The sequence below is a fragment of the Aplidium turbinatum genome, chromosome 14 (assembly GCF_918807975.1).
Source record: "Aplidium turbinatum chromosome 14, kaAplTurb1.1, whole genome shotgun sequence".
Lineage (NCBI taxonomy): Eukaryota > Metazoa > Chordata > Ascidiacea > Aplousobranchia > Polyclinidae > Aplidium > Aplidium turbinatum.
Genome location: NC_137485.1, coordinates 21,261,377 through 21,282,278, shown reverse-complemented (window position 1 = coordinate 21,282,278; position 20,902 = coordinate 21,261,377). Strand labels below are relative to the sequence as shown.

The window sequence follows — 20,902 nt, the reverse complement described above, 5'->3', positions numbered from 1 at the left end:
GACCTAGCAGCAAAAAAGAAGTTAATTCAATATGTAAAAAAAGATAACTCAACAAGAAAAACAAAATCAACATTACAGAAAACTGAAAAATTCAAGCATCCTTTGAAACAACATGAAACTTTCTTGAACAAAACTTTCATTATTACAACACCTGACGCACTTTCAAAACCATTTACATATGAAGAAGATAGACTGTTTTTGACTTCAATGTTGGGAGATCGAACAGCAACTCTTGGAAGTTATGACAGATCAAATTTAGTAAAAATTCATCAAAAACAACAAAAGGAGGCCAAACCAGTTCAAAGGAAGAATGCTACAACTGCTGCAACAAGAAGCGAATTTGAAATGGTCCCATCAGAGAATATTCCATGCTCATCATCATCAACTGATGGTGCAAGCTCTGAGGACGATGTGCCCAGCTGTAGCACAGCACCAGAGGTTCACAGGAGAAAGTTAAAAACTGGTGCACTGCTTGAGGTGCCTTATGATATCCTGCCAATTCAGTTGTTGAAAACTATGACAAGGTGCGGTATTTCTCCAGCATCTGCTTCAGCTTTTCTACAGAGCATCATAATGGAATCAACATACACTGAGAAGTAGGAAAGAAGAATTGACTGGCACACAGTTACTATCAAAATTTACACTGTCATATGCTTCTTGTGATCGATACAAAAGAAAAACAAATGCTAACATAGCGGAAACCATCAAGGAAAATTGGACACCACCCTTGTTGTATAACATACATTGGGATTCTAAACTCATTCCAGAATTTAACAACAAATACAAAAAGGTTGAAGTTATGCCTATTTTAGTATCAGAAGGTCATCAAACAAAACTTCTTGATGTGCCATCCTTCAGCTCCAAAGTTGGTCAGTCCGCTGGTAGCATTATCAGTGACTTCACTTGTGACTTGTTATGTGAATGAAAGTGCTCTATAAATGGGGCCATAAGTATGGTGTTTGACCATACTTATGTATGTAGATGTAGTGTTTGACACTACATCTACAAACACTGGTCTGTGGTCAGGAGGTTGTGTGGAACTGCAAGACCGGTTAAGCAAACCACTGTTATAGTGTGCCTGCAGAAAGCACATTGGCGAACTTATTGCTGGCAGTGTTTTTGATGCACTGCAAATTGAAACATCCAAGTCTCCAGAGATCACAATATTTACAAACTTTCGAAGTTTCTTTAGCCATGTTTCTCAAGATAATTTATCTTTTCCTCCTTATTTCAGTGAAGCCGAGTGCATTTCAACCAGTGGAATGGATTTCCTAAATAAACAAAGAAAAGATGCTACAGACCTTGCTACTCAACTGCTGACAAAAAATGATAGCAGTGATATCCCTAGGGCGGACTATGAAGAGCTTTTACAACTACTTCTTTTTAGTTTTCAAACCCCCCTCCCACACAAGCCATTCAAATTCAAAAAACCAGGTGCAATTCATAAAGCTCGATGGATGGCTAAAGTGATTTATGCAATAAAGCTTTCATTGCTATCTACGGAGGCGGAAAAAGTGATGGATCCAAATAATGCCAGAAAATGCTTGATTTTACAACCCAAGGACACCAAAAAGCTGAAAAGATATGCAATGTGTTGATATATTTCACTCTATCAGTGTGTGTTGTGTATGTGTATCTGTTCAATTGGAAACTGGGTATGGCAGCAAATAACAGCAGGTTTGCTTTACACCAAGATGGAAATAATGCAAAAACTTGTATGACAACATTAAAATAATACAAATTGGCTATGAACTAATTTTATTAGGCCAGTTATCACAAAATCAGATATTTTATAGCAAATGATATTTCAAAAATTGATTGATTTTCAAATATTTTTGTATTATGCATGCATACGAACCCTGTCACAAAATTAAAAATTAAAATTCACATAAAATTGCAAATTTTTTGGCAGATTTGAATTAAATCAAGTAGTTGCGATGATGTTGATACCAAACACCATTTGTCTATCTTGTTTGGTTTTTGAGTTATTGCGATTTTAGTGAAGCGGATTTGGGGGGTTGCGGAGGTGGTGGTAGGGGGGGTCCCACAACCCCCATAATTTTTTTGGCTGAATCTGACCTAAAATGGACACCATTTCTCAATGGCACAACTTTGATTTAAAAAATAAGGGGGAGATGATGCACCCTAGCGTGCATAGACCCAAGTAACATGCTCATCTGCAATCGACTTCAACCTTCAGTTTCAAAGGGTAGAACACGGTGTCTAGGCCACGTATCTTCGTAGGCCACGATTTACAGCAATTTATAATTATGTCATCTTTCATAGTTGCAAGATTGTAAACTTTACTCACTAAACTGAAAATAACTTACAGGTTTAAAAATATACTACACTACTAAGCATTTGAAAGCAAGAAAACTTAAAGTACCACTAGTTATTTCACAGGCAAGTTTTGGGTTACTGTTATTGCAAAATAATAATTTCTTCAAAACATATGAAAAAACATCTTTCTATGAATTCCTAATAAGTCTGCAAAGTGCGTCACCAGCAATAAAAAGTTGGCAACCGCTGCCAACCCAAAAAGGCTACATAAGTTAAAAAGCTTTTTATAACTTTTGCAAAATATAAAGTATGCTTATAGGACAGGTTCTAAGTGCTGTTTAAAACTATCCTTTGGTAGGTTTCAGAGTGGTAATATAAACTAGGGTGAGGCTGGTGCCCCTCAAAAATTAAAAACTTGAGCTAGTCATTCGGCCCTTTGTATATATGTTCTACAGCCTCTCTGTACTCACTATTTGAAAGAAAAGATGTGACAAAGGACCACTTAAGGGTGCCAGTTTTGATTTGAAAATTTGAAAAAAATGGCGTTTTTGTTACAAAAACACATAAAGTGCGTTTTTAATTCAATCAAAAATATGTTTTTTCCAAATCATCAGCAAAAAGGAACTTCATTGTCAATACCATTTTTCACAGTTTAATGTTGTTGAAAAGACTCAAGGATAAAATAGGAATGGTTTATATTATAAAGTCAATTTGTGTCGTTTTCTTTGGTTAGAGAAAGAGATTTGGTTCCGCTCATGTTCCACAACTTGCAGCACATTTTGAAAGTTTTCTTTTTGCCTACATCCACTGATAAAATCACTTGTGAGTTTAACTTCTCTTTTTGCACAATCGTTGGTAACCAGCAGAGATTTGATAACATCTTTGGCATTAAGAAAATTGATGTCCATTTTCCACAAGGAGACAGGCCACAAAAACTCTGTGTTGTTCAACACTTCAAAGAAAAACCAAGAGTCTTGTTCGAACCAATCATCATCATCATCACAATCCATCGTCGGTTTGTTCCCCACTAGTGGGGGTGGCCGATTGTTTCCGCGCAGCAATTGTTTTAATCCCTTTTCTCCATTTCTCCCTGTCCCTTGCATCTTCCTCCTTCAGTCCGACTTTTTTAAATTCATCCTTCACTTGTTGTTTCCACGTTCTTCTTGGACGACCGCGTTTCCTCTTCCCATCCACCTTTAGATCTAGTGCCTTTCTAAGAAAACTTCCTTCCTCCCTCCTTATCACATGTCCATACCATCTTACTCCATTTGCCCTTGCCAGTTGATCTATGGTCTCTCTCATCTCTAGCATATCCATCAATTCTTCAGTCCTTTTTTCCCTTCTCGTTTTCACCCCACACATTGCTCTCACCATTGACCTTTCCGTTCTTCTCAGGATTGCCAGTTCACTCTCTCTCAATACCCATGTCTCGCTACCATATAGCATTGCAGGCCGCACACAGCTCCGATATACTTTTCCTTTCATCCTTAGTGAAAATTTTCTGCCATGCAACATTTCCCCACATTCCCTGAACTTTGCCCCGCACAATCTTGCCCTTGTTGTCACCGCTGCTTCACATCCACCACTTCCATTTATCCGATCACCCAGATAATCCAGAACCACCCGGAAAATCACCAGAAACCACCAATCACCCAGATAACCAGAAATCACCCAGATAACCCAGATAATCCTTGTATGTAATTGAGTAGGTGAAAGTGCAAATATCAGGAACTGTGGTTTTCCAAACCCAGTGCCGTATCTTTTCAAAGGTTTTGATATTTTTTCAAAAGACAGCAATTTTGTAGCTATAGCTTGCTTGTCCCTTTCATTTACTTTGTTACTGAACAAGATCATGGGGACAGATTCTGCTGTCACATACCAAAGATGTTTTTTGAAGGCAAATAAAGCTGACTCTGCAATTTCTTCATCAATTTCTTTATAAAGGAGGATTTTTTTCAGAAGCTTGATGTCGTTGTAAGCAGCATCAGCAGAGGAACCACATTTTATCCACCACTGAGAATAAACCAACACAACTAATTTTACAAAACGTTGAATTTCTGCATTTGTTTTGGGGTAAAAATAGTGTGACTCTTTGGAAGGGCAAGAATTTCTTCGGATAAAAGTGACATTTTAATAGCATAAATCAGTTTTGCCATCCATCTGGCTTCATGCATTGTCCCACAGCTCAAGAACCTGATCTTTTTGTGTACATCAGAGATGTCTGCTTGTAGGTAGAAGGCTGTGAGCTCAATCAACTCTTTGTAATCATCTCTTGGTGTTTTCTTGGAATGCAAGATAGCTTTCATTACTATAATCAGCTCTTCTTTGTACATTTCAAGTTCAGGGTGAGCATCTTTGATATAGGAAAATGAAATTTTGTCTAAACTACTATACGACGAGTTGTTGAAGTTTTTTTTGAATCTTTAAAATATCATAACATCAGGAGATTTTGATGATTCTATTTGCAGATTATTAAACACCCGGCCGACAATTAGCTCGTCTGTGTGATGCCTGCATGCAATCATGCATGCCAAAGTAACGATTTATTTAACTTATTTTGGATGGCAATACACTACAGCCAGCTGTGACGTGGCCAGTCTTGGAGCTGGTAGTGTCAAACACCATAGCTCCCACTAATGCTTTGCAGTTCCAATCATCAAGCAGCTTTTCTGTTGCAGTACCGATCAATTCTCCCATAGGCTCTGATGCGCCAGCAGGTAACTTAGGCGTTCCTAGTAGTTTAACGCAACTAAGACCAGAAACAAGGACAGGTATCCTTTCATCAATGACCTTTAAATTGAGGCTGGACATCAACTTTCTATCCGAATGTAGGGATCCAGTTCCATGTAACGGAGGTTGCCACTTTTCTTCAATAGCACTGGCAGTTTCTTTAGCTGTTTCGGTGCAATACCTCAGTGCCTGTGTATAATTAAGGTTCACCTTCGACACGTCTCCACCACATGCAGTGATACATTCCCTTATCATTGTGGAAGCGGCCACAGGGCTAATTTTGTTCCTCAAACAACACCCAACTATCGAAGGGTATTTGAAAATATCATAAGGCACTCGAATCGTTGTGCCATCTTTAACGCTTTGACGATGACACCTTTTTGAAGATGTTGGCAAAGTAGCTTCAGTGCCCAGTCATTATCAGATGAAAAGTCTGCTGTTTCATCAAATGTTGTGTCTATGAATGTACGTATCTAACTTTTTCCTGTCTTCTTTCTTTTTAGCTAATTCTACAGAGTGCTGCTCTCGTTTCATTTTTCTTTTTGTTTTTCTTATTGTTACCATGTCTCGACCTGCAAATGTGGCAATCCTGCCTGTCATCATACTTTCTAAACTAAACATTTGACATCTTCTTCCTCCTTAATCAACTTGAATATGTTTTTAGTCCAAAACGGCATAGTCTTGATTAAAACATTCTGAAAATTATTATTGCTGTATTGTGATCACGATCAGCGGCATTTATCTTTTGCAACTTTTTTAAATCTTTGTCGTAAAAATTAACAAGTTTTTCCTCCATATCCTTTTGGGTACCGGTCACTGCGTTTATGTTTGCAAGTGAATATAATCTTAGAACTATTTGATTAGCAACTTTTTTGGCAGCAAAGTTAGTGCTGGTGACTAGTGATTATTACGCTTTTATACAAACTGCTCTACTGATAAATATATATTTTCAACGGTAAGTTTGGTCTGTTACGCCACTGCACTCCATGCACCTCTGTACATAGTTCATAGTATCGCCTTAGTACATAGATCCATGTTCTATGTTTCTGTAAGCTGAACTGAAATGAATTGAGAACCTACAGCAATTTGTTGACTACATTAGTACATTAGCCTTATATATAGCGTATGTTGCCGCCTTGTTGTTCTGCCATGTAGATGGTAGATAGCTCCCTCCAAGTAATGCCTCCAATTCTCGTGTACTTACAAGCGGTATGACCATTACCTCACCTTGATCATATTCTTGGCTTGTCGAGTAGATTAAAAAATGATTAACATTGCTAAAAATGGCAATTTCTTTAGATTTTGCTATACGAAGCTGGAAGGTATGCATTGCACACCACTGCAGAAATTTAAACACAAAACTGGCACCCCAAGGGGTCAACCAATTTTTCTGAAACTTTGGATTTTTACTAAATATGATGTAGAACATTTGTTAAAAGGGCCAGAAAAATTGGGAGTCATAGGGGCATCAGCCTCACCCTAATATAAACCCATAAAGTTTCAATAATGAATTTAGCCAATCCTGATATAATTTCGTTGATATTACTTTTATATTTCCTGACAAAGTAAATTTTGTATATAAACCTTATTAAAATTCGACAAATTCGGTTATTGTTGCTACGTAGACAGTGCAGAGCTTCAAAGAGAGAAACAGTCAAGTAAAACATTTCTAGGCCCAAAATGATCATCATTGATATTTTGAAAACATGTTCTCCAGAAAATAATTAAGTGATTGTGTATTTACCTATTATTCATAATGGGAGTTATGAGAGGAGGCAGCCAGTTGTAACCGACTTCACAATGGGCATCCAAATAGACCAACACAATGCCTGGAGTAGATGAAGAGCGTTGAGCCCCTATGCTTCTGGCTCGGATCAGTCCCTCACGACGCTCGTTTCTGAAAAGTTTCACCAGCCCATTGAACTGGGCAATGTGATCTGTCAACCGCTGGCCCAGATGTTCTAAACAAAGCATCCATAAGTCTGACAAAGTCACTATATTGCTACTAAAATAATCATAGGACAGTAACTGCAGTTATAAGCTCTGAAACACAGCAGATATTATACCATTAAAGCAATACACAAAATGACATGCATTGACAAAAGATCAGCACAAAGTGTAACTAATAGGACTGAACTTAGCATAAAAATAATGGTAGCTACCGGTAACTCCAATCCTGCCTCGATACAGCCATATTTTAAAAGAACACAAAGTGACACATACTCACAGCTGACTACTAAAATACCTTTACTGCTGTGGTCATCAATCATCACAATCTCTGCAAGCAGATGCTTCGGAGTTAGGTTAATGACCGAATGGATGGTTCGTACAAGAGTGGACCATCCTTCGTTATGGAATACAATGATGACACTGATTTGGGGTAAGTTGTCAGAATAATCCCAATGCTTGCACCTAAATTTAAAATTTATTGGTGATAAATGCTAAAACCAAATCACAAAAATCATACTTTTAAGCTACACAAGTGTCGTAAAGTAATATGCACAATTTGTTCGGACGATGTGCAAAATGCCAGTGAGGTAATAAATCAACTTGTTTGTCTTTGCTTTCACTTCACTTTCATCAGATGAACGTTGTAACTAGTGCGAAAAACGATTTAAGCACGACACTTGATTAAGTAAAAATCATCCAAAATATCTATGTTTTAGTACATACTTTCATTTGATATTCTAAGACAGCATGGTCCAACTGCAGGCCCGTGGGCCAAACTTGGCCCGCGAGCTCCGTTTTTTTGGCCCTCGAACTGATAGTCAGCAATTTAGCAATATCACTTCAATTTTTGTTTTTTTGTTATTGTAATGAACAAAAAAACTTTGTGAATGATCCTTTGTGATGCATAACAATACCACTTTGTTTAAAAAAATTTCCCATGAGTGTGAGAGTTAGTACACAGTCTAGGGTGGAGTGAAAAAGACTTTTTTTTTAATTTCAAAAAAAGGTAGTGCTAAAATGAGGGCATATTGCTAAAAAACAACTTTGAAAGTGATTTTGGGGAGTTGGTCTTAATAGGGGCAGGCCTACCCCCACTTTTAGGGACCGAAATCCCCCAAAATTGATAAACGGTCATAACTTTGGAACCAGTTGAGGGAGTTGGTTTTTGTGCCAAAAGATTCAGAACTACCATGTTCCTATCTGTTCTAAGAGAACTTTTTTCTTTATCTGCATTATGAAAAGAGTTATAATAAATAATGTGATTTTAGCTCTTTATTTTATGTCTGTAGTACTGTATAGGCCTATAGCCTAGACAGTAGGGTTACATCATATATGAAAATATCATGTCATGTTTAGATAATAATGATACATTGATACGTGTATGGCTCCCCAACAAGAAAGTGTTGGGCTGTATGCGCTTGAAAAGTTTGTAGAAAGTTACTTGGTCATTATTAAGGACATTGATAGGCCTACATTTAAAACATGGTAGGCTATAGGCCTACACAATATATAGAACATGACAGCGTAGATTAGAAGTAATGTGAAATGTATACACTGTTGAATAGTTGCTGCTCATAAGAGCCAACACAGTTTTAAATAATGGGCAATAAACTGATTTAGTTAACTAACACCTTGCTATAAATAACAATCCTGGGAATAAAATTAGTTTGCGTTCTTCTGGTGACTATATACTAGGTTACCTCGTGATGTTAAAGATGATAACTAGCTTTTGTATTTCCGACGTTTCGTCAGTCAGCACGACTGACTTTATCAAGGTGGCTAAAACAGGTTAACACAACCTGTTCAGCAACGATGGCACAACACAAAAACATACTGATAAAATGAGTAAAGTAAAGCAGCAAGAATCAGAATTAAAACACGCAGAATTAAAACAAAACACGCATCTTCACCTTTTCCATTCTCAGTGCGTCTTCTCTACCATTGTTATTGCTAATCCCATTGTTTTCTGTCTTGTCTGATGTTTTTTCAACGTTTCTTGACAGTGGCCCAATAGATAGATAAATTTACGCTGTTGGAAAGTAGCCTACTGGTTTTAGGCATTCACTGCATTTAGTTTAACCTCTAGGTATCGTTGCGTGTTTTAATTCTGATTCTTGCTGCTTTACTTTACTCATTTTATCAGTATGTTTTTGTGTTGTGCCATCGTTGCTGAACAGGTTGTGTTAACCTGTTTTAGCCACCTTGATAAAGTCAGTCGTGCTGACTGACGAAACGTCGGAAATACAAAAGCTAGTTATCATCTTTAACATCACGAGGTAACCTAGTATATAGTCACCAGAAGAACGCAAACTAATTTTATTACCAAATGCCTGGTGAACAGTCTCTCTCTGTTTTTAATCCTGGGAATTTTATCATTTCAGGCTTTTATGGGTTATACCTGACTATAAATATTGTAAAATATCATGTCTAATTGCTATTGGTAGTGATTGCAAGAGACTTTAGAATTCTGGGTGCCTAATGCACAATTTGCACATTGTAAAATGAATGGCAGTCATAACAAAGTGGAAACTTTACCATGTAAAATGTTAGCTCAGAACAATGTCTATTGCTCAAGACACAATCAAATTGTTCGTTGTCATAAATCAGTTTATCATCCAACAAATTGCCTTTTAGTGTCAAATCGTTTCATGAGTTTGCGAGATCGTAGCTTCTGTCGGATTATTCAATTTCTCTGTTTTGATAATCCGGTGTGCTTACCTCTGTAACCACTTTGATATGTCTCTCAACTGCTTGGTTATGACATGGACATGAAAATCTTAAAGGGGTATGATTTGCCTTTTGTATTTCCTCAAGGGAGAGAGAATGTGTTAGTGGTGGTTTAATCATATCTGGCTCATTAAGGTTTACCAGCTTATAGTAAGATTTTACACTGAAATTGATTTTTGGAGTTAAAAATTTCCTTTGCTGAACTGATCTTGCCGATGACAAAGTTGTTTGATCACAATTTACATCAGATTGTTCCAGATAGCCATGCTGAAACTGATTTTTATAACAGAAAACTATGTATTATATGTCTAATTGTCAATATAATTATACTGAAGATACAACTTTTATTTGTTGAAGCTGGCTTTTGAACTCTTGTAAAGCAAAGAAATTACCAACAGCAGCGTAAGAGGATATCCAAAAATTCAAACTGTTAAGTTATTTATCAGTTTGAATAGACTCCTATGCTGCAGGTAGCTTACAGTACAATTAACTTATGAGCTAAAATCACACATTTTATTATAACTCTTTTCATAGTGCAGATAGAGAAAAAAGTTCTCTTAGAACAGATAGGAACATGGTAGTTCTGAATCATTTGACACACAAACCAACTCCTTAGCTCAACTGGTTCCAAAGTTATGACCGTTTATCAATTTTGGGGGATTTTGGTCCCTAAAAGTGGGGGTAGGCCTGCCCCTATTAAGACCTACTCCCCAAAATCACTTTCAAAGTTGTTTTTTAGCAATATGCCCTCATTTTAGCACTACCTTTTTTTGAAATTAAAAAAAAGTCTTTTTCACTCCACCCTACACAGCCCCCAGAGCTTCAACTCCGATTAATTATGTGAACTTCAGAACAACCCGTTTTTGCTGTCAAAAAAAAGGAAAGTCCTACAAGCTTTTGGAAGTTAGTGTCAAAGGAGAAGTTTCCCCTTTTTAAAGATGCTGTTCTGTGGAATGGCCCGTTTCGGCTAGTTCCCTATTTGGCTACAGTTTTGAATTGTATTTTATTCCACAATATCGTTTCTTTTGCATTCCGACAAAGAAAAGTAAATTGAAATGAAATTTAGCGCAAAATGTTTGAACTATTAAATTGAAATGTTTGCTCACATAAAATCGACATGTATCCTGCGTCACCGTCTGTATGCAAACTTAGAATATATTAGAATCCTCAACTATTACAAAATTCCAAATTCAACGACGCCTTCTGTTTATTTAGAGAATGTTGTATTTTATTCCACAATATTGTTTCTTTTATAGTTGAAATTATCAAAGCTTTAGATGAGTGGGGTTTAGACCTAACCACTGAGAATGAGATCTTAAATCATATTTATGACACCGGAAACATCCCTAGTGATATGGTACGTTCCATATTCATAACTTTACAAAAGAAAACCGAAGCAACAGAATGCTCACTCCACAGAACAATTAGCCTTGTGAATCATCTAACAAACATCTAACTACGAATCATGATGATGAGATTGAGACCAAAACTAAAATCGAAAATTTCAACAACACAGTTTGGATTTGTTCCAGACAAAGGGACCACAAAAGGGATTTTTACATTAAAAATGATAACAGACAGATGTATGTCCGATTCTTCTGTTTATTTAGAGAATTTTATATTTTATTCCACAATATCGTTTCTTTTGCATTCTTGCATTTTATCCAGTGTTTACCTTTGAGTGCCTTCCCAGACGGCAAAATACGTCATTTTTACATTGATTCAACGTCTGCAAACGTTGAATCAATGTAAAAATGACAAATTTTGTTTTCTGGTTTTGTTCAAATAAGTGTTTTACATCAAAACAACATTTTTCATGATTACCGTAACAATAGAGATAAATGAGATAAAGCCTCAGCGGAAACGTGTCAACAAAAAAAAGACAGTTGCCAAATAGCATTTGACATAAAAGATGAAGTTAAAACCTAAGTGGCAGTTTAGAATAAACCTGGGTTTCGGCGTTGCATGTCTTAGTTGTCATTGAAGTAGACCATTTAAATGCTTGCATATGTTCGCAGGTCGTCCGTCAAAAAAGACTGTAGCCGAATAGGAAATTAGCCGAATCGGACTAGCCGAATCAGACTAGCCGAATTGGACTGTAGCCGAATAGTAGCAGACCCCTGTTCTGAACCTGTAGGCCACTCGATGTTTGGAAGTAGGCCTACATACATTTGCTAATGTACGTTTTCGGCAATGAACAATATTAAAACCAAAAATCGAAATCAACTTAGAAACGAGGCTCTTTACGCTTGCGTTCGCATGGCCACAACTACGATTCTCGTGGATACCAATGCTATTGTCTAAAATAAAAATCTAAAGTTGATGCTTTTGTGTGAGATGTTCTAAAGTTGATGAAGTTGAAGATGATCCCCCTTCTAAGGTAAAACCAGCTGTAGAGGTTTGAGAGAGTAGTAACTAGTAACTATATGCCATAGGCTATGCATAATTTGCCAGCAATAAGCCTATGAATCGCTATTTAAAAACATTGGCCCGCAAGATAAATAAAAATGTTTTTGGCCGCGATGAAAAGAAGTTGGACCACGCTGTTCTAAGAGAATGAAAATATCCCCACCTTTCAGATATGCATCAACTGAAGCACCTAGATTACTTCATATTTATTACAGTACAGTATATACAACACAAGAATTTTGTTGTTTTCTGTGAACCAAAATTTGAATTTTTTTACACTGCAACTTTGAATCACAAATTGTCACAATTTGTCATCTTGTCCAACCCTTGCAATTCGAGAAACAAGAGACATTAATGGTATAGATATTACGTTGATTGGCCTCAGACTATGGGCCTCGCATAAACAGGTCTTGCGCTATTGACTAGACACGGATTTAATGAAACATAGTAAAAGATCAGTACTATGTAATTGCAATGTAATAACAATTATACTGCATCTTACTCTTGATGACGTAAATCTTTGGGCAATCTGTCTAGTGATATCTTGTCACTATTGACCATGTTGAAGCCAAATTCTTTGATTGAAGCACTGATAGCTTCTGCTTCTTCCGGTAAAGCTGTTACTTTTGAGCCATACTCCCCTGGACCAATTCTTGTTTTTAAATTCAATTCCTCATAGTTGCCTGCTTTTCTCCAGTTTAAAACTGGGCCCTTTTCATTGTTTCCATTTATTTTGTTTTCCCGTTTTTTCAGTGGAGTCTTCTTCTTTACATGATCAACACGATGATGGCTACCATCTTTTAAGTTCACTTCAACACCATCAATGGCTGGAAAGTCATTGTGAGAATTGATATTATTTAAATTATCTGCATCATGGTTGACTTCAGGTATCTCATATTCGTAACCATCCACAGAAACCTGCAATAATACAATTCATACGATACAGTCGGTACAATAATATCACATTATTATTTTGTTTAAGCTGGTTTATGGCTCATTTCGGCGAATTTGATTCAGAGCAGCTGATTCGAAGAAATCCCATTTCAGAGACAGCATTTTTTGGAGAAAATCGATTCAGAGAATTTTTGAAAATTTGTAGGGATTATTTTGGTAGGTGGTTTTTGTGTTACCTTTCCATATCCATGCAAAAGGTTAGGCCATTAACTTAACCGATAACACTGGTCAACAAGTAAATTTGACAAGACAAACGAACAATCATTTCCGAGTAATTCTGGTGCCCAACTAAGCAACTCAATATTAATAAGCAGCCAGTAGGCTACCATGCTTGGTCAAAATTAGTATTGTTTTCGGAAACTTAAACTGTATAAGATAGCTTTTAAATTGCTGTTTTTTGTTATTAGCATAGCTGGCAAGAGTGACTGCAGCAGTATGAGTGCTAGACCAAGTAGCTCAAGGCGAGGTTGACTGACCATTGGATCAAATCTTTGCTTCATATGCAGAGAGTAGTTACACATTTATCTTTTGATTTTGTAAAGCTGTCCATCAGCCACAACCTTGCCTAGGCTGATAAAGTTAATTTATTACGGTTTAGGTAGCGATTGCCAGATTCACCACTGATACGTCGACTGTGGTGATGATTTATAAGTAAAAAGTATGGAATGGATGGGCAATTTGGAATAGGATCTTTGCATGCATGTCTTAAACCATTACAGTTTTTCCATCTTTTCCTTTTGTTGGTTAATGGTTATGTCACTGTATTTCACCAAAATGGCCGGTTTCGGTGAGTCCGATTCGGTGAGTCCGATTCCCTATTCAGTGATTTTTTTTTTAAATTATTGGGTACCGTAGCCTAATTATCATTGCCGTTTTAGGGTTAGGAGTTAGGAACTCACCGAATCGGACTCACCGAATAGTAGCAGACCCGTATTTCACTTCCACAACATCGTTTCTTCTGCATTCCGACAAAGAAAAATAATTATACACAGTGTACAACTGCAAAAAAATTTATGTTATAATGGGAGGCTATAGTCTGTTGTTGCAAACAAAACCTTGACTTTAGTTTGCATTTGCTTCGTTTCTTATGGCGGAAATATACCGTATCAAATCAGATTCGATGTAGGCCTAACTAGGCTACTCTAGCAGGCCTCTAAGCTCTCTTATTTTTCCGGAAACCAACCATGGCCTACCAGAGCTGCTTTCCACCAAAATCTCACACGCAGCAGTCAAAACAAACAATCCATTAAAAAATTTTGTTTTTAAAAATTCGTTAATTGATATCGTGTAGGCTCAGAGAAGAACAGTGTAAACAAGGATCTGAAACATCTTTGCAGTTGTATTTAAACACTACTTCTACGTAGGGGGTCTGCTACTATTCGGCTAGTCCGATTGGGCTGATCCGATTCGGCTAGTCCGATTCGGCTATTACCCTTTTCGGCTACAGCCCGATTCGGCTAGTCCGATTTGGCTGATCCGATTCGGCTAGTTCCCTATTGGGCTACAGTCTTTAGCGGTTAGTTCCCTATTTGGCAATTTTTTGAAAATCCAACGATAATCCTTCTGTAATCCAACATCGTTTCTTTTGCATTCCGACAAAGAAAAACAAATTGAAATGAAATTTAGCGAAAAATGTTTGAACTATTAAATTTAACTGTTTGCTCACATAAAATGGACAACGACGTCTTCTGTTTATTTAGAGAATGTTGTAATATCGCTTCTTTTATAGTTGAAATCATCGAAGCTTTAGATGAGTGGGGTTTAGACCTAACCATTGAGACCTTAAAACTAAAAAACGAATTAAATTTATTTTTGAACTATCAATGTTTGCTCAGATAAAATTGACGTGTATCATGCGTCGCCGTCTGCATGCAAACTTAGAATATATTAGAATCCTCAACTATTACAAAATTCTAAATCCAACGACGCCTTCTGTTTATTTGCAGTAGAGAATTTTGTATTTTATTCCACAATAGTTGATCTCGAAGCTTTAGATGAGTGGAGTTTAGACCTAACCACTGAGATCATAAATCATATTTATGACACCGGTTACATCCCTAGTGATATGGTACGTTCCATATTCATAACTTTACCAAAAAAAACCGGAGCAACAGAATGGTCACTCCACAGAACAATTAGCCTTGTGAATTACGTAACAAACAGCTTACTCCGAATCATGTTGATGAGATTGAGACCAAAACTACAATCGGAAATTTCAACAGCACAGTTTTTATTTGTTCCAGACAAAGGGACCACAAAAGGAATTTTTACATTAAAAATGATAACAGAGAAATGTATGTCCGGTTCTTCTGTTTATTTAGAGGATTTTGTATTTTAATTCGACAATATGGTATCTTTTGCATTCTTGCATTTTATCCAGTGTTTACCTTTGAGTGCCTTCCCAGACGGCAAAATCCGTCATTTTTACATTCATTCAACGTCTGCAGACATTGAATCAATGTAAAAATGACGAGTTTTGATGTCTGGGTTCGTTCAAAATATGTGTTTTACATGAAAATAACAGTTTTCATGATTACCAATAGGGGTTAATGAGATGAAGTCTCAGCCAAAACGTGTCAATGAAAAAAAGACAGTTGCCAAATAGCGTTTGCCATAAAAGATGAAGTTAAAACCTAAGTGGCAGTTTAGAGTAAACCTGGGTTTCGGCGTTACATGACCTGAAATTCCTTTGGTTAGTTCCTTCGTTAGACTCTCAGTTGATGTTACTTGATCATGGCAGAGGAATCGATTAGTACGCAGCGCAAAGGTGAGGTTTTTCTACATGATGGCTACATGTTTCAACTAGCTCAATATAGTCCAGACGGGCTTAAGAAATACTGGCGTTGTTCCCGACGTGATGAGAAATGCAAGGCTCGCATCCACACTTGTGTGGCAACAAATCAGGTAATAATGTGTGTTATGATGACTATATTTTGATCATTTGAGAAAATGTGCCAAGAAATGTCAAGTACTTGAATTGTAATAATCGCAACCATTGTTCACCTGCATTGACGTTGGACCTGGGAATGCACCACGGACTGGCCTACCCTAATAATTACAACTGCTTTGATAGTGACGTTGTGCTATTACTTATTACTTTTTGGCAATCTTCTGGCACACTTCTGTTTCGCTTGAAAATCATTACAAAAATGCAAATGTCTAATGCATCCACTGGCGCCGACTTACGGGGTGGCCAGCCACGCCACCCCATAACCTCTATGGCATGATGGCAGCCACCCCGTTTAGGTTACATTACTTACTGCAAATAAATGTAATTTGAACGGACGTTTAAATCTTTTTTTGACCATTGGTTTTCGCTTCAAGTCAACGTAAAGCAAGAGGTGAACCAATACAGTATTGCGAAGAAAATGATTGTTTTTGTCACAAGCATGATACTCGCGTAACATCAAGCAAGCTACGTGAAGATTACGCAACACGTGGCTACGAGTTTTTTCCTTGTTGTTGCGATCGTTTTATTTGTTACTTTTCATAAGTCATTGTTACAATTGTTAGGTTTACAATGGGATTTATTAATCAATAAAATACGATCTTTCCATTGCCTCCCTCAAAAATCTTTTTTGAAAAATTTTAAACTGCTCATAATATCGCTATAAATTATGCCAGCTATAAAATACTTGGAAATAAAATTATCTCGATGATTTATAGCTCCACCTCCTAAATGAATATCTATTTTTAAATTTTATTAAAAAAAATGCAATTTTCGAAACTTTTTGAATTTTATTTAAAAAGTGCACCTAGTAAAGTAGCAGTTTTAACGTTCTGCAAATTTACACGTTTACATGATTCTATTCGAGGAAAGCTACACCCCCTGCCAATTCCCAATAATGAAAGCAACCTTTTTCAATTAGTCAAGATTTTGCATTTTGAATTATTTTCCGATTTCAATTGGAGTGTACTGTCATCTACTTCTTGCTTTAATTTCTACTTTGTTATCTACTTCATGCAGTAATAATGTAATATTGCGTGTCAATGCGTGACAAATTGTGAGGCGGGAATTTATTGGTCTTACATAGGAGTTGCTTGTTACATCATAGAAAAAATTACGAAAAGTTGTCCTGTAAAAGTTTGAGGAGAGAATTTATTGGTCTGACATAAGTTAGGAGTTGCTTGTTACATCATAGAAAAAATTACAAAAAGTCGTCCAGTAAAAGTTTTCCCCGACATTCCAGTTTTATTCAGCTTAAAGATGCCACCGAAAAAGCGTTCAACTGTCGCAACTGTTTGATCTATTTGCAAGCAATGAAACAAGATCATTAATGCTTCCAAACGTGGTCTGCATTGTGAAAATATACTTATCGTTGCCTTCCACCACCTGCGAGGCGGAGCGATCGTTTAGTAGTGCACTCAGGCGCATAAAAACCTACTTGTGATCTACCATGACGCAACAGCGATAGAACCACATCCTAATTTTAAATGTTTATCAAGCTGAAGCTTAACGGTTACAACTTGACCAGTTGATTAACAGTTGGATTGACAGAGCTGCCGTTCGCAAAAATACTTTTGCCAAATGTTAAATGTCGGAGCGACAACGTAACAATAAAATTCACGACATACTTCCTGTGGTTTGTTGTAAAGTTGCTTTGTAAATAATCGAGCTACAAATCAGGTGTGAAAAGACAATTGCATCTACGAAACACGCTTAGTAAAAAACAAAAACATGCAGTTTGAAAGTTTTTAGGTTGCCATATTGTGCTATCCGCCACCCCGTGCAAAATTAAAAGTCGGCGCCTATGCCGGTGTGATAAATATGATTTATGATCTCAGTGGTTAGGTCTAAACCCCACTCATCTAAAGCTTCGAGATCAAAATACAAAATTCTCTACTGTAAATAAACAGAAGGCGTCGTTGGATTTCGAATTTTGTAATAGTTGAGGATTCTAATATATTCTAAGTTTGCATGCAGACGGCGACGCATGATACATGTCAATTTCATCTGAGCAAACAGTAATAGTTCAAAAATAAATCTAATTCGCTTTTTAGTTTTAAGATCTCAATGGTTAAGTCAAAACCCCACTCATCTAAAGCTTCGATAATTTCAACTATAAAAGAAGTTTAATAATTCAAACATTTTTCGCTAAATTTGTCGGAATGCGAAAGAAACGATGTTGGATTGTGTTGGATTACAGAAGGATTATCGTTGGATTTTCAAAAAAATGCCGAATAGGGAACTAACCGCTAAAGACTGTAGCCCAATAGGGAACTAGCCGAATCGGATCAGCCAAATCGGACTAGCCGAATCGGGCTGTAGCCGAAAAGGGTAATAGCCGAATCAGACTAGCCGAATCGGATCAGCCCAATCGGACTAGCCGAAACGGGCCATTCCGCTACGTAGGTGGGTCAGATGCATCAATTTTGTACCTGTAGTCTCCAGAACGGAGAAAAAATTCAGAATGCTTGTTGCCATAAAATTTTGATTTAAAAGTCTTGAGATTCTCTACCAACTAAATCAAAAGACTGCCCCCAAAAAATATCATGTTTTTATACTGAAAATTAAATATCAGTGTGAGTATACCCATTTTATCAGTTTCTAGCAGGTTTACTGCAGTTGTGCGATAATGTACCTAAATATTCTGATACTTCAGCCAAAGTCATGTATTGTTTGACCTCAAGGTAGTAATAAATCATATGCTAGCAATAGATATTTGGTAAGTACCATGAGAAAAGAAGATTTTTTTGTTCTGGAGACTACAAATTAAATTTTGGCTACTGATAAGTTTTAATACCAAAAAATTTTTGGGAAAAAACAGCTAAATTTTCCAGATATCTATGCAGTATGATAGTCTATTTGATTTTATGATAGATATTTGATTTTGAACTGCCTCAAATTTCAATAGTGGGTTTAAGCACTTTTGGCAGAGGCATGTACCCCAATCTGATGGTTTAGGTTTTATAACATATTTTGGAACATTACGGCTAAACGTAGATAGATCACAATTATTGCCAGTTTCTGCTTCAAATTTTTGATGAAGTACCTTCAAAAATCCAAATCTGTACCTTGTTACATTGTTCCAAGAACCTTTTCTTTGGCGTTTAACATCTGGTGTGACACAAGTAACATCGTCACGACCAAAAAAAATTTTATAGCCTCTTGAAGGGGTGAAATTCGACTGTAATCATTTATTTTGTTGCAAAGGTTGATTCCTAAGGTGGTCTTAATTTTCTGTTTTACCCCTGGCTCACTGTTTACCAGCAACTTTCGTTTAACTTTGCGTTTTCCATTCGGGCTCATTGTATCCCACAAAACTTTGCTTAAATTTGCACTGACATTTGGTGAATTAGCACAGGTAGGTAAGGACGAGGTATTTTCTATTTCATCATCACTGTCAGTTATGAATGCTTCAACTACCTTTCGAAATCTTTTCTTCAAAGATTGGTTTTTCTCCTTTAAATTGGTTACTCATACTTTTAAAAGGGATGTTTCCTTGTCTTTATGGCGCCGTACTTTTCGTGCCACATTCTTTATCTGCCTTCGATGCTCGTCAGTCTTTGGTGTTGAGTGCAGTTGTGGAGCTGGACCACTGCTAGTACTTGCACTCACATCAGAGGTGTTCATAGTCGTATTTTTTAACTGCTGCATCTTCTTCTTCTCTCTGTATGCTATCATTTTTTCTCTTTTCATGTTTCTATGATAGGCTACGCAACATCATGAGGCGATGCCTTCATTTTTTCCATTTTTTCTGCATAAGCCAATCGCTTCCTTTGTGAATCTCTGTCTTTAAACTGTGAATGTTCTTTTACATTTTTGCGAAGACGCTCTCTGAATTTCCTTGTCCTTAAAGTACTGTTTTCATATGGAGCCATTGCCAATCAAATATGCGTAAAAAGCACCTCACAATCACAGCTAAATTAAAATTTAACAACTTTAACTGTATCTATGTTCTCTAAGATCAAAAATAGGTTACAGAATGCTTCAACAGGTATCATTTCTTATGAGCAACTTTTATTGTAACATTACATGTAAAAATAACTGTACAAAGGAGTGCTTACTGGTTTTACGAAGAAAAAAAAAAAGTTCTGGAGACTACAGTGTTCTGGAGACTACAGACAAATTCAATAACAAATAGTTCCCAATCTTTTATTTATTGCGTGTCTTCTCTATGAAATCCTGCCAAGTGAGCATACTAGTCTATCACATACTGGAAGAATGTTTGCCATTTTAAACAGGGAAGCATAATTTTTTGTTAAAGTTTGTTCTGGAGACTACACAATTTTGGAGCCAGGCTAAATAGCTTCCATAGAAGAGTGAACTATTATCACACTTTTTTAGTAAATCTGTTGTTTTGTTTTGTAGGTTTGTTTATATATAAATTTGCATCATTTTACACCCAAACAGGAGCACAGAGTAGGCATTGGTAGAGTAGTACCATGGGTCGTTCTGGAGACTACAACATGGTGGAGCCAAAATAGCAGATTCGTAAAATTGAGAAAAATACAAGGCCAAAATTGTAAAGCCAGTGTCATTTCAACATTAAAATGTAGCTAAAGCTGCACAGTGTTAAATAAAGGTCAGCACTGCAGTATTTGCCTGTGAAAAATCACAAGGGAATTACAGAACTAAAAACGTGAAAAATCCAAAAAAAGTGGGCAATTTTGTGATAAATCCAAAATTTTTGCTAAGAAGTTAACAATTTCCATTGAAAAATAACTTAAAGCCTAAAAAAGTAGACTGAAACCTCAAGAAATACCAAAACCGCAAAAATGCGTTCTGGAGACTACAGGGTACAAAATTGATGCATCTGACCCAGATGTAGAGCTAGACTTCGAGTTTTTATAGATCGACAACAACACTCATACTTTGCCTTGTTGGTGAAAAAATATTATGAATGCAAAT

General features: G+C 36.7%; 1 protein-coding gene across 1 annotated transcript in view; it reads right to left on the bottom strand.

The window, feature by feature from the left end:
* LOC145782702 (N-acetylgalactosaminyltransferase 7-like) overlaps nt 1-20,902 on the bottom strand; it is a 65,989-nt gene that overhangs the window by 41,505 nt on the left and 3,582 nt on the right. The window contains exons 2-4 of the mRNA XM_082594454.1: nt 12,599-13,014; nt 7,256-7,422; nt 6,755-6,971 (exon numbers count right to left, since the gene is read on the bottom strand). Of these exons, the coding sequence (XP_082450580.1) occupies nt 6,755-6,971; nt 7,256-7,422; nt 12,599-13,014 (800 nt within the window). The remainder of the gene's footprint in view (nt 1-6,754; nt 6,972-7,255; nt 7,423-12,598; nt 13,015-20,902) is intronic.